At 38.5% G+C, this 14045-nt stretch overlaps 1 protein-coding gene across 1 annotated transcript in view; it reads left to right on the plus strand.

The window, feature by feature from the left end:
* Positions 1 to 14045, plus strand: part of ctnna1 (catenin (cadherin-associated protein), alpha 1) — a 172664-nt gene that overhangs the window by 110089 nt on the left and 48530 nt on the right. The window contains exon 8 of the mRNA XM_080201695.1: positions 13194 to 13274. Coding sequence (XP_080057821.1) covers positions 13194 to 13274 — 81 coding nt within the window. The remainder of the gene's footprint in view (positions 1 to 13193; positions 13275 to 14045) is intronic.

Genomic DNA, 14045 nt, shown 5'->3' on the forward strand with positions numbered 1-14045 from the left:
GGTAGCGGGGGGCACAGTTTAGATGAGAGTTGAGAAGGAACTTCTTCACTCAAAGGGTGGTGAATCTCTGGAATTCTCTGCTTGTTGAAGTGGTGGAGGCTACCTCGCTGAATATATTTAAGTCACGGGTAGATAGGTTTCTGATAGGGGAATTAAGGGTTATGGGGAGAAAGCGGGAAAGTGGAACTAATCCACTGCAGATCAGCCATGATCCTATGGAATGGCGGGGCAGGCGCGAAGGGCTAGATGGCCTACTCCTCCTATTTCTTATGTTCTTATGTATTTCAAGCGGTGCCTTTGACGAGGTCTCGTGACACTGATTAAAAAAATAAAAGTTCACAGGATCCAAGGGAAAGTGGCATGTCGAATCCAAAATTGACTCAGTAACAGGAAGCAAAGGATAAGACATGATACATCAATGGCCTCCTTCCATGAAGTAAATTTTCTATGCTTCTACAGCACAACTCACCTTTTTGAGTTATTTCTAAACCAGCCTTTGCTAGCAGACTAGGCTAGAGGCTGTTGTTTTTTTAATATTCAGAATGGGTTGGTTGGAGAAGAATAGGGCCAAGAAAATAGGAAAATCTAAGTAGAATAGTTGTGGTGTGCAGAAAGAGGAACATTTGAGGTTAGATTAAATTTTTAAAAAGTGTAATGCTCCCTATATATAGATTAAAGGATACTGTTGTCCACAGATTTGGAGGATTCCTAATTTGCAGTCTGTCTAGATGCAATTAAATTTCAGAATGCTTGTAAAAATGAGCTGTTTGAAAAGTCACAAAATCAGTTTTTAACTCATGGACTTTCCTCACTAGCTGGTGACGATCTATACAGACCAGCAAGGTATATTAATCAAATCATTTGCCTATAGAAGTAAGTTGTGTTCAACTTAGCATTTTCCAAAAAACATGGATTCTTGGGGTGCGGAGTGATTGTCAAGTTGGTATTTCTTGCTGCAGGGGCACACGTATACAACACGAATACCAGAATCACCAGGTGGTGTCAATAGCACTACTGTATTATAAAAGTAGCAGAAAAATGCATTGATTTTTCTCCACAAGTGACCTAAGAACTAAGTCACACTTAACAACCAGTTGCTTTTAATATGGTAGTTTTTGGATAGGAGTGGTTTGTCCCTCCAAACTAACAATCAGTTTTCCAACTGGGAACTAGCATTTACCTACTTCTACAACATTTTTTTTAAACAGACTGGTCATCTGCCCATTATTGTTATTTATTTTTAAGAAGTAAAAAATTTAAGCAAGTCTTTTCATATTACTTTTGTACCTTTAGTCTTTTATACCCCATGGAAAAAGAAAATGTTAATGATCAGTTCCTCCCCTCGGTTCTGCTGTTTTTTTTTCAGCAAGTAAAGCTGTTTGGGAGACTAACTTTGCTCAGAACATATGCTCTATGACTTTCAGGAATGATCCATATAATCATCATTTTGGCTTTCTCCATTAATTTTAAATGATTTTTGTAACATGGAGGCCTAAACCATCCAAGCCTTGCAGATTTCTACAAGAAATGTGCTGAAACTTAGAGGTTGGTAATTTTTGTTCGACCGTTGCCTTTTCTATAATGGGGACCTTTTTTGGAACTTCCTAATCCATTGGGACACTATCCTATTTCAGCTGACTCTGAACAAAATGAATAAAATGATTTGAAGTGTTAGTCAACTCCACAAATACCCATAGATGAAAATCATTGTAGGCTAGACCTTTGTTTATCTTAAGCTTCCTAATTTGTCATTCTAATGATTTTCACTCTGCTTTCTTCCTCATTCACCTCTCATCTGAGGCATCTTTCTGCCCTTCACTTCCCACCCATTTCATTGTCGGCATTCATATGATTCAGTAGTGATACTTTGCTAGGAAAACGTGACATGAATGTAATTGCCAATAGTTTTTCAGTTCCACCAAATACAATCAAATATAGTTGAGTAATTTTAGCCATTGGAGTATTTTGCTACACTGAGTATTGCAATGAACAGTTTCTGATCAGAATTGGGGAGTTAGTATTTGCCTGTCTTTGCAGTGGGGAGTTTAAAGTGAGTGCCTGGTTGACGTAGGACCAAAGAGAAAGTTATTAACTTCAGTTTAAGGATCTATAAACTTTCATATTGAAGTGAGATTGTAATCACAGTGAGATTAAATTGATTTGGTTTGAAAAGAAAACTGTTAGTTAAATATCACACAGACAATTTCTATTATTAGACTATCTGACATTTTACTTGTTGGTTTATAACAATTTGTTGCACACCATCTTGAACATTAGCATAAGAAATAGGATCCAGCATTAACTACATGGACCATGTAGCATGCTCTGCTATTTAATATGTTCATGGCTGATATTGGGCTTGAACTCTTATTTTCCTGCCTGCTTCCCAAATCACTTAATTCTCTGATACTAAAACAATGTCTATCCCAACCTTAAACATAATCAACAGTGGAATGCCTGCAGTTTCCTGGATAGAGAATTCTAAATATCCACAACTGTTTTTGAGTTAAATAATTTCTCCATGTCTCAGCCCCAAATGATTGGCCCCTTATTCTGACTCTGCCTCCAGGTTTTCCTGACTGATGGAAACAATCTTTGTTTTACCTATCAAGCCCCTTCAGAATTTTGTAGGTTTCAATTAAATTTCCTTCCTTTCTTCTAAATTCAAGAGAATACAAGTCCATTTTACACAGCCTCATCTTGAGACAACCCACTCATCACTGGGACCATTTTAATGAATCTTTGCTCTACTGCCTCCACTGCAAGTATATCCTTTTAAATGTGGAGACCTAAACTGCACACTACTCCAGATGGAGTTGCATTAACCCCTGTACAAATGTTGCAAGCTTCCTTTTATTCTTGCACTGAAATTCCCTTGTAGTAAGTGCCAACATGTCATTTGCCTTCCATAATTGCTTGTTGCACCTGTAAGCAAACTTTGTGTTTCTTGTATAAGTACACCTTGATCTCTTTGAACTATACTGAATTTTTCATTCTTAGGACCAAAGTGAATAACTTCACACTTCCCTATGTTATGTCGCATCTAGTTGCCTGTTCACTTAACCTGCTTAATTCTCTTGACAGTCTTTGTGTCCTTCCCCCAGCCTGCCTTTCTATGTAGTTTGGTATAATCAGTAAACTGATGCATTACTCTCCGATTCTTCATCGAAGTCGTTCATCTAGAATGTAAATAACTAATGCTCCATTTATGCCCACTCTTTGCTTTGTGCCCATTAACCAATCCTCAGACCGTGCTAACCAGGCTTTTAATCAAAGAATGTTGGAGTGCGTGAAGTTTTGGCTAAGTTGAGAATTTGCAGGGAAGTTTCATGTAAGTTTTTAAATTGAGTGTTACCCGCATCTCCATGAGCCCTTATCGGAAATCCGTGTATGCCAGAGGGCGGCATATGCTGCTTCACATAGCCAGCGATCCGTGTTCAATTCCAGCCTTGAGTGATTGCCTCTGTAGAGTTTGCACATTCTCCCTCTGTCTGCATAGGCTTCCTCAGGGTGCTCTGGTTTCTTCCCACAGTCCAAAGATGTGCAGGTTCGGTGGATTGACCATGGTAAATCACACGGTTACAAAAATGTCGCGGATGCAAGAATCTGCAATGCTCTTTCAAAGAGTTAATGCAGACTTGATAGGCCAAATGGTCTCTTTCTGCACTACAGGGATTCTGTGGATATATCAGCTGGTTCCCTTTTATTTACTCTTTTTAAAACTCCCAAGAAATTTGTCAAACAAGATTTCCCTTTAGTAAAACAATGCTGACTTTTCTAATTGCTCAATGTTTTTTTTTTAAGCGCATTGTTAAGGCTTCATCTATAATATATTCCAGCAGTTTTCCAAAAAAATTAATGTTCACTGTTTTCTTCCCCTCTCCTTTCTTGAAAAGCAGTGCAACATTTGCCAATTTCCAACCAGGTGGGAATATTTCCAAATCTCAAGAATTCTGGAATATCGAAGATTGCACATCTACATCTCTGCAGCTACGATTTCTAAAACCCTCCCAATCCTTAGACTTCCTACTATTTTTACAACATTTATTGTTTAATCCAATACTATCCTTAACTTCTTGTAAGCCACAGAGGAGTCTTTGTTGAGTTTTTGTCTTCAATGGAATGTATTCTTGTTTAACACCTGAATTGTTTCATTAAATGTTTCCCACTGTTTGTTTACCTCCATATCTTTCCGTCAAGGAGACTCATAACATTTTTGAGCCATAGACCTCCAAGTGACTCACCAAGAGAATCAGGGAATCCCAAATATTCTCAATGTCAAAGTCCCCATTATGTCAAGAAAGAGGTGCAAACGCAAATCGAATATGAGCAAGACTTTTTTTTAAGCTATGATCTATGCATAGATTAGGAATTAAGAAGAGGCACACAGTCACAATACATTATCCAGCCACGTGGCCCCCTCATATTAACTCCTGGCCAAAACATAGTTTCATGGCCCCATAACATTAATCCTCTAAAAAAAGTTCTCAAAATATTTTCATTTGTTATTTTTATTGGAGGAATTATGCTAGAAAGCTGATTATCATATCAGCACAGACCTCTCTCCCCTTCCCACCACACATACACACATACGTCTCCCTCTCTTGCAAGCGCAGGCTTACATGCACACATCTACCCCTTTTGCATGCACACGCTTTTTTCTACTGGGTGCGTGCAGGTCTCCCCCTCTCTTGCGTGCACGCACGCATACGTCTCTTTCTTGCGTGGGGGCGCGTGCGCACCAGTCGTGTCCCGTCTTCCCCCCCACCCCCCCTCCAAAAAAAACTCGCCTTGCCGCTGCTGCCGCCATCCCACTTTTGGCTGATTTGTCTCTTGCTGACTTGCACCTCATGTTGGCCTTGCTATTGGCTGCAGGTTTCTTTGCACAGCAACAATGAGATCATATGGACCAATCATAGCAAGACCTTTCGAAGCCTTTGCTCATATGCTGCCTAGTTAGCCTATCAGCATCCAGTGCTCCAAGAGGTCTTCCTCTGTTTGGTTCATTTGATTTAAGGAATTCTTTTTAAATCTTGTGCGTTCAAACCAGTGTTTGCTAGCCACGTGGTGGCCGCCAGCTTTGCAGATCCCTGGAGATCCCTCACAGGCTGTCTTGCTCTTGTGCTTGTTAAAGGATGCTCAGCGTGTGCGCACTCACACTGACTCTCTCGCTCGGCACTCGTCAAAGGATGCTCAGAGATAAAAGCAAATTACTGAGGACGCTGGAATCTAAAACAAATAATGTTCACAGCTCTCTTGCTCGGCACTCATTAAAGAATGCTCTGCGCGCTCTCTCTCTGCGCTTAGTAGCAGGCGCTCACCTCTCAATGACTGTAACCGCTTCACGCAAGTAAATTGTGGCAGTGAAAAAAATTATCTTTATCCGTTCCTTTTTCCTTGCAAGATCTTGTCAACCTGAATTTTAAAATGCTGTTCTGCGTGTGAGTTTGGGCTCAATCAAATTTCTTTTCATTTGGTCTTGGAATGAGAACTTGATTGACAAGGCCAGCATTTATTGCTTATCCCTCATTGCTTGGCCCTTGAAGGTGATGGTGAGCTATACTGCAGTAATGTTTAGATAGACGTGCAATGCTGTGAGGTAGAGAATTGACCCAATGATAGTAAAAACATAGTGATATAGTTGCAAGATAGGATGGTATGTGACTTAGAGAATTTGCAAGTGCTTATGTTCCTACGTGTTTGCTGTTCTACATGATAGGAGTTAAGCTGGTAAGGATCTTTGGCAAGTTATTATGGTGCATCTTTTAGATAGTATACCCTACTGCTATTGTATTATAGTGGTGGAGTGAGTGAATGTTTAAGGTGGTGGATAGGGTATTTTGGAGCTGAACCCAGACAAGTGTAAAATGTTCCACTGCATTCCTGACTCATGCCTTGTAAATGGTGGAATCCCATCTTGTTGCAGAATCCCATCTGCCTCTGCCATTATACCTGGGCTGTTTATATGGCTGGTCCTGTCAATTTTACATTGTAACATTATTTACATTGAATGACAAGAGGAAGTGGGTAGATTCCCTATATTGGATCTGGTTATTATTTGGTACTTATGTGTCATGAATGCACTTGGCACTTATTCCTAGTCTGAATGTTGTCTAGAGCTTGCTGAATCCAAACATAGACTATATCACTTTCTGAGGAATTGTTAATGACACTGCAATCATTTGTGATTATCTGCACGTCTGAATGTTATCAGGAAGGTTGTTGACAGAGCAACTGAAAGGTGTTTGGGCTTAGGACACGAGCCAAAGAACTCCCAACAGTGATGTCCTGGAAATGAGCTGAGTGGTTGGTTAAATATGATTTCCCTTTCACTAAACTATGTTGACTCTGCCTGATTATCATGAGCTTATGCAAGTGCCCTGTACTAACTTTATTAGTTTCTAACATTTTCCGTGTCTCCAATGTTAAGCCAAGTTGCCTGTAGTTTCTTGTATTCTGTCTTGCATATTGACTAATGGAATTCCATTTGCTATTTTCCAATCTAATGGGACTGTCCTTGAATCTCGGGAGCTCTGGAAAATCAAAACAAGTGCATCAACTATCTCAGTGGACACTCCTTTTAAGACCCTAAGATGAAGTCCATCAGGTCCTCTGTTCTAATCAGCTGCAACTTTACTCAGTAGTACTTTTCACGTGACTGTAATTTTCCTGAGGTCCTCCTTACTATTTTCTAATTTACAGTTGCTTCTGATATATTTTGTATTCTGTATAGTGAAGACTAATGCAAAATACCTGTTCACTTCATCTGCCATCAGTGTTTTCATTATCAGTTCCCCAGACTCATTTTCTATAGGACAATGCTCACCTTGTTGATTTTTTTTTTAATTTTTACTATCTGTTTTTATATTTCTGGCTAGCTTTCTCTTGCACTCCTATTTCTCTCTTTTCCCCCCCCCCCCTCATTAATCATCCTTTGTTGTTCCTTGATATTCTACCCAATCTTCAGAATGCCTGCCTTCTCAACCTTGCCCCTTGCCTGAGATGTGGTGATCCTCAAATTAAATCACTACCAGTCAGCTTCAGTCACCTGTCCTTGCACAATTATAACTTTTTTTAAGTTTGGTATTTTTAACCTTTCTAGTTAACTAATTAACCATGGATGGTGAGTCCATCCCTTGGACTTGTTCTTACTCATTATAATTAGCTCTTCTATATAGTATTGGGTGGTATTTGGTCTAATTGAATTTGTCCTGCTGTTTGAGGGCACAACATAACTGGACAATTTTCCATATTGTCAGGTAGATGCCAGTGTTGCCGTAGTCTTCAACACCTCAGCCTGGATATTGTCAGGTCGAAGCTGGGTCTAGGCATGCTTGGGGGACGGTGATCGGCTTGTGCAGGGAGAGGGCGGGGGGGTGCACACGGTGCTGGCCAGCAATCAGGAGGCCAACAGACAGGGGCCACTGTGCATGTGCCGATCTTGGTGCTGACAGATCGGTGCATGTGCAGTGGCCCGCTCAGTGCTATGTTGCTGACCTCTCCCGTGGGAATAGGGCCCACCTAGTGCTTTTTACATGATTCAGGCTAGTGCAATCGACAGTGCACAGTGTGGGAGATTCTTCTCTGAATTACCACTGAAAAAAAAGCGTGATTTACTCCAGTTTTCATGCAAATTCAGCACTTAGAATTTTTGGGGGAGAATCGCCCCCATTGTATTGAAAAGTTAATCCGCAAAAAAATTGTTTTGTGCAGTTGGTACAAATATATAAAGATCTTTTCTATTCCTTACCCATACGTTTATTTTAATTAAAAGGTTCCCTTATGCAAAAAAAAGTCTTACATTTTGTCATTTTTGATAGGAGGAATGATGTTGCTCCTTTGGTTCAATTGGTTAATGAGAGGAGTGCCACTGGAAAGCTGGATTGTCATATCAGGCATGACACTGCATACCATCCCTCTCCCTCTCCCTCTCCCTCTCCCTCTCCCTCTCCCTCTCCCTCTCCCTCTCCCTCTCCCTCTCCCTCTCCCTCTCCCTCATTCACAAAGGTACTTTCACTCTCAGCACTCCCTCATACACAGACTCTTATTGCTTTCATCTTTTCTTTCTCCCCCACACGTAGAAACTCTTGCTCTCGTCTTGCTTTCTCCCTCACATGCATTGACACTCTTACCTCTCTGTCACGGAAATGCACATATCTTGCTCCTTTACACACAGACACACAAGCCCCTATCTCTTGTATGCACATACTCACACTCACCCATATCTCTCTCTTATACACGCATCCCTCTTTTCTTGCACCTCTCCCACATGCCCTTCCCGCCCTCATGCGTGCTTCTGCCACCCTGGCTCACACTGTATCCTTATTCACCCATCACCCTGACCTCTACCCCATCTTCCCCCGCCGTACTCCAACTCCCATTCTGAGGTCTGCTTCCCCCATTTCCTGCTCTCCCCATCTCTCTGGTCTTGCTGTCATTCCACTGTCTGCACTCACCCTGATCTGAAAATTTGAATTTTGTGCTGTTTCCTGTTTGTCCAATTAGAGGTTGGATTCTGAAGAAACCCTGCCTGCCATGGAGCCCAGTTTGGCAAACTCTGGATTAGGGTATGTGCTAGGCAAATGTTAAAGATTGTGGTTGGATATCCTTTGGCACTGTCTGATGGATGTCTAGTTTGAAACAACTAGATCTGTTCTGAATCTTTTTCATTTGGCACAGTGGCAGTGCCACACCACAAGGTAGATGGCACCCTAGTGTGAAGACATAACTTTATTTTCAGTGTTATCAATAGAATTATGAAAAAGTTGCCTCTGCAACAGATGGATTGGTGAGAATGAGAGCAAATAGTTTTTTTGTGCTTCCATCACCACCTACCTCAGGCCCAGTTTAGTTATGTCTTTCAGGGCTTGGCCAGCTCAGTCAGTTGTGATGCACTCAAGTCACTCTTGCTGATGGACATTTAAGGCCCCCAAGTCAGATTGCAATGTGCTCTTGCTACCTTTAATGCTTCTTCTAAATGGTTTCAACATGGAGGATTACTGATTCATCACTTGAGATAGGGTGTTAGATAGTAATTATAGAGAATTTTGTTGCCCCTATTTGATCTGATGTCATGAGCCTTGCACTTCGTAGTTGAGGACTCCCATTTGGGCACAACATAGCCAGGAATTATGATGGAGGTGTCTGGAACATTGGCTGTAAGGTGCAGATCAGTGAGTTTAACATTCAGGCTGTTGTTTGCCAAGGCAGTGGGACAACGTGTCCCATTTTTGGCATAAGCCCCAAATGTTAATGAATGCTGTTCTGATAGCCCTGATTTTGTGAGTGGCAGATGTTGATGAAATGTTTAAACTTGCAGGACAAGCACTACTGGTAAGCACAAGATTTCTGCAGGCTTTTTGTATAGGGTAGCAGAAACATATGAAAGATGATAAAGTGTAACTTGTCAGGTGATATGGAAACATGGACAGATTCTTGTTCAGACCAATTCGATTTACATACTAAATCTGACCATGTTTCATTTCTTTTGTTGACCAGGAATTTTGACTTTAAAGAAATATTTCTCAAACTGGTTTTAGCATAAACTCTTGAATTTATAAAATTATTGTATATTTTCCATGAAAGAACATTAATGCCTATTAAGAAAATATTATATATTAGTGGCAGGAAACAAAACTTCTTAAAAAAAAAACAAAACCAGAATTTTGTTGCTATGCAACAGTTATAAAATTAATAATCTGAGAAATACTAATAGGGATGGCAGATGAATTTAATCTCATCTTCATTTCATAATGATATAAAATGTGATGCTGAAGGAACCCACTTAATTTAATCAAAAGTGGCCAACATTATTTATATTCATCATGGTAATATTTGGCAGATTTATAAGTAGTAGTCTGTGGATTATTTGCTAATTTTATTTCATTTTTTGACTCATTCCTACATTGCAGTCGTAAATAATTCCTCCTTTCTCTGTGTGCAAACTGTTCTGTGACTGCTGAAGTTTCATAGAATTGTAGATTGCACAGAAGAAGCCATTCAGCACCTATGCCAGCTCTCTGCAAGAGCCACCCAACCAGTCTCTCCCTGTCATTTTCCTGTAGCCCTGTAGTAGTTTTTCTCTCTTCAGGTGTTATTCAGTTTTTTTGAAAGCTGTAATTGAATCTGCTTTCACCACATCACTATATAAATCTGTGCTCCCAAGTTCTGAACCCTTCTACCAAGGGAACAGTTTCTATCTATCTATTCTGTTTCCTCTGTTGTTAAGTTTGCTAAGATAGCAAGAACAGACGCCTTAAATAGATGGCAGTGGCCCTTGGACATGCAATTCCATGTGAACAAGAGGATAAGTGGGCAGAGCAAATGGCACCAATGGAGCCACACCTTTCTTGATTAGCAGTTTTGTTTTATTTTGTGTGATTTCTGAGGTGACTTGTTTCTCACCTGCTGTTCCGAGAAATTAAAATTGGCATTAATTTGGCTGTTATCTGGTTTCTTTCAAAGGTTTCTCAAATCCCTCACCAAATTCACATGTATATAAACTATTGGCTGATTTAAATTTATGGAAATTGGATTTCCTCTAGTGTAAACGCATGAAAATATAAGCGATCATTTGCAGGTGTAATTGTGTCCTTATGCATAAGGTATTGCTTTGATAATATGTTTCATAAGGGTGTAAGTTAGTTACTCCAGGCTATGTTTCAAGCTTTGTTTTGCTGAGACAGAATTTTTATTTAGGCAAAAAAAATCAACTGCATTGTTGACACTTGAAATAACAAAAATATGCCATCACCACTTTCAAACTTAAGATAGCTTTATAACAGTGCAGTTATATTGATAGCTTGCAAGCAAAACACTTACCTTGAAGTGGCTTCTTACAATTATCAAAATTGACCTCTGACTTCAGGCCACTGTTGTGCTTAATTTTATGTCCACAACAGTTTTTCAAGCCCTGCTGATACACAGCACATGATATAACTGGCCATTAAAGTCCTATTTTAAATATGCATGAGTAATTATAAGAGTTCCTGGTGAATGTAAGCTTGCAATGGAAAACTGTCATGATTTAGATTTTTGGCAGCCAAATGTTGTCCTGTTGAGAAACAAGTTGATCATGTTGCATGGATTGAGTTGTTCAGCAGTTCATACTCGGTTCTTGCAAAACCACCAGTCGTTTATACTGATAGTCAACAATATTTTGAGTGAAGTTTCATTGAAAAACCCATATGAATTATTTGCAGGCATTTTGCTGTAGGACAAAATATATTCATAATTGTATTTCTACTTGTCCTTCCCTTCCTTAAAATGTTATTTGCACCATTTTTGACGTAAAAGGCACTGAATTGATGTGCTCGAGTATTACTGCCACTAGGAGGAGTACAAGAATGACCCAGAAAACTTTGCACAAGATTTTCCTCCCTATTTGGGCAGAAACAATTTCTCAACAGCACACACTTTAATTTGGAAATTGTTGACAGGAATTACAACTCCTGTTTCAATACCACAAATCTAGCTACTGCTCACTAACTTTTAATTTGTTAATTTTTTTGTTTTAAATGTAACTTTCATTCTCCTCAAACAAACTGGTGTGCAACACCATTTGGACACCTAATAAACTACTATAAAATGATTTTCTAAGCATACTCCTGAATAGCGGACATGTAGAAAATTGAATATTCCCTTTCATTTCAGTAGAACCTAGTGCAACTTTTGACAAAGCTGACTGGGTCTGAAACAAACAAGTTGGAAAATTGTCATGATTTTCACTCGATGTTTTTAATTTTAAAATGTTCCGATCCACTTTTATCTCATTCATTGTATTTATTTTGGGCTGCTAATGAAGAAATAAGATGCCCACAATTAAGAATATGAATGTAGAGATAATGTACAAAAATACAATTCCCAAATCACAGTGATGTGCAAGGATAGAACACCAGCAGAGGCAGCATTAGTGCATTGAGTTGCATTGCTTTATACAATAGCGGAATGCCACTTTCATTGTATACATTTTAACATCTCTCAGTTTTCCTTATTGGGCTTGGATATTATAATTTCTGCTTTTATTATTGATTAAAAGACAGGGTTCATGGTTTAGAAAAAATCCAATACTTCCATTGCGTGTAAGTGTTATACAGGCATAATAATTATCATCCTTTTTCTTACTCATTCATTGGACCTGGGTGTCACTGGCTAGACCTGTGTTTATTGCTCATTCCTTAAATGATGCATAATTACTTCAAATAATGGTTTGATTTGGAATATCTCATGCTGGAAGATTTTTTTTTATAAAGGGCATATCTTTTTTGAGTTGGTTAGACATTCGAAATGTTGCTGACATAGCTATAATGTGCCACAACAGCCTAAAGGATATTGTTCAATCGTTTCTCTCTGCATTTCTAATTTGGTTTGCAGTTTGCTTGACAATTTAAATCAACATAGTAATGTTTTGAAAACTCTTATTTCATGGGATTTTTAAACTTTGAAGTTTTCAAGTTGATTGCATTTCCATGTTTTGGTAATTAACATTGATACAGAGTACTTTTATGGAATGCAATAATATGAAATGAATAATCTAGCTGTTCAGTGGTGCAAATCTGTATTCTCTGTTCCAACACATGAATTGTTACTTTTTCAAAGAAATGGGAATTACTCTTCACCTTCACTACATGAACATAAAGTAGACAGGTTCTACACCAGGCAGGTAACTTTCTCCACCAGATTATCACTTGTGGTGGTGGTAAGCATTACCCATGAAGCATTCATTCAAAATATGCATATTTGAGATATTTGGGTATAGAAGAAATTTAACTCATTTCTGAATAAATTCCTGTTAAAAGCAGAAAATCTGTGCTTGGAATAAAGCAAAAGGCTTTAATTGAATTGTTCAAATATTTTCAGTTGTTGAAGCTTAAGATAATAGTGTTTTAAGTATAGTGGCTGCAATTGTAAGCTTTCCATTGAAGTGCATATCTTTAGGAAATGCTTTAGATTTTAAGGATTAAAGTGTAACTTCAAATTTGTATGGTTATCTTGAATTTAAGCTCATCACATTAATGTCATATGATTCTAGATTAATGTTATATGGTTCTAGTTAATGCATTTTAAAATTAATATTGGAAATTCCGAACTGTTCCAGTTAATTATGGCATATAATTACACATCGCTCGCAAACAAACTGTTTTTCAGTGTGTTGCCATAGTATATGTAATTTAAAACTTCAATTTCTTTTTCAGGCTGGTCGAAAAGAAAGGGGTGATGCACTGAATGCTGCAATTGACAAAATGACAAAAAAGACAAGGGACCTACGCAGACAGGTATGTTAAATTAGGGAAGAAATGATTTTATTGGAAAAAGCATTCTTTTTAAACTTCTAAGTAACGGCAACATTTAGGAATGCGATGAGTTCATAATTGTGAACAAAGCTGATTGAAGTTACTTTAACTTATCATAATGTAGCTGGACCATCTTAACCAGAAGTCTAAAGATTCAGCACCTTTTGTGGAATTTGTAATGATATGTTTGAAACTCAAAGGCCAATTTTCATCCTCTCTGGCTAGTAGGAACTATTTTTAGAATAAATCATCAGATGGGCAGCCCAGGCAACTGCTGGAATCACATCCATTCCTCATTAGCCTATGCAAATTGGGGATTCCATGATGCATGCAAGGTTCTGACACTTGGAATAGAAACACATTAAAATAAATTTATAAAAATCTGAGTGTGTTTGTGCAGATGTAAAATAAAATTAATAAGCCTTCTACCTTAGTGTCTACATCAAAAGTTTCCACAGTTAAAAGTAAAATACTTAAAAATAGACTAATTACTAATGGTTATTTTAAGCTAGCCTGATTTCTGGTTTTAAGTGGTTTTTTTTTTTGCCTGTAATTTATAGAATATCCAGCATTGAAAATGGCTGGTACAGCACAGAAGTCATGCCTATTGACGTTTGTTCTAAAATTGCTGCTTGCACTAAATCTTAAACTAAAGAAAGCAAAAATGGCAGTAATTATTTTTGATGTCCACTAGCAATGAAATACCAATGGCGTATTATATAATATGGCAGTAGTACCGCCTAAGTATGCTTT

This window comes from Carcharhinus amblyrhynchos, chromosome 13 (assembly GCF_965287045.1).
Source record: "Carcharhinus amblyrhynchos chromosome 13, sCarAmb.v2.hapA, whole genome shotgun sequence".
NCBI lineage: Eukaryota > Metazoa > Chordata > Chondrichthyes > Carcharhiniformes > Carcharhinidae > Carcharhinus > Carcharhinus amblyrhynchos.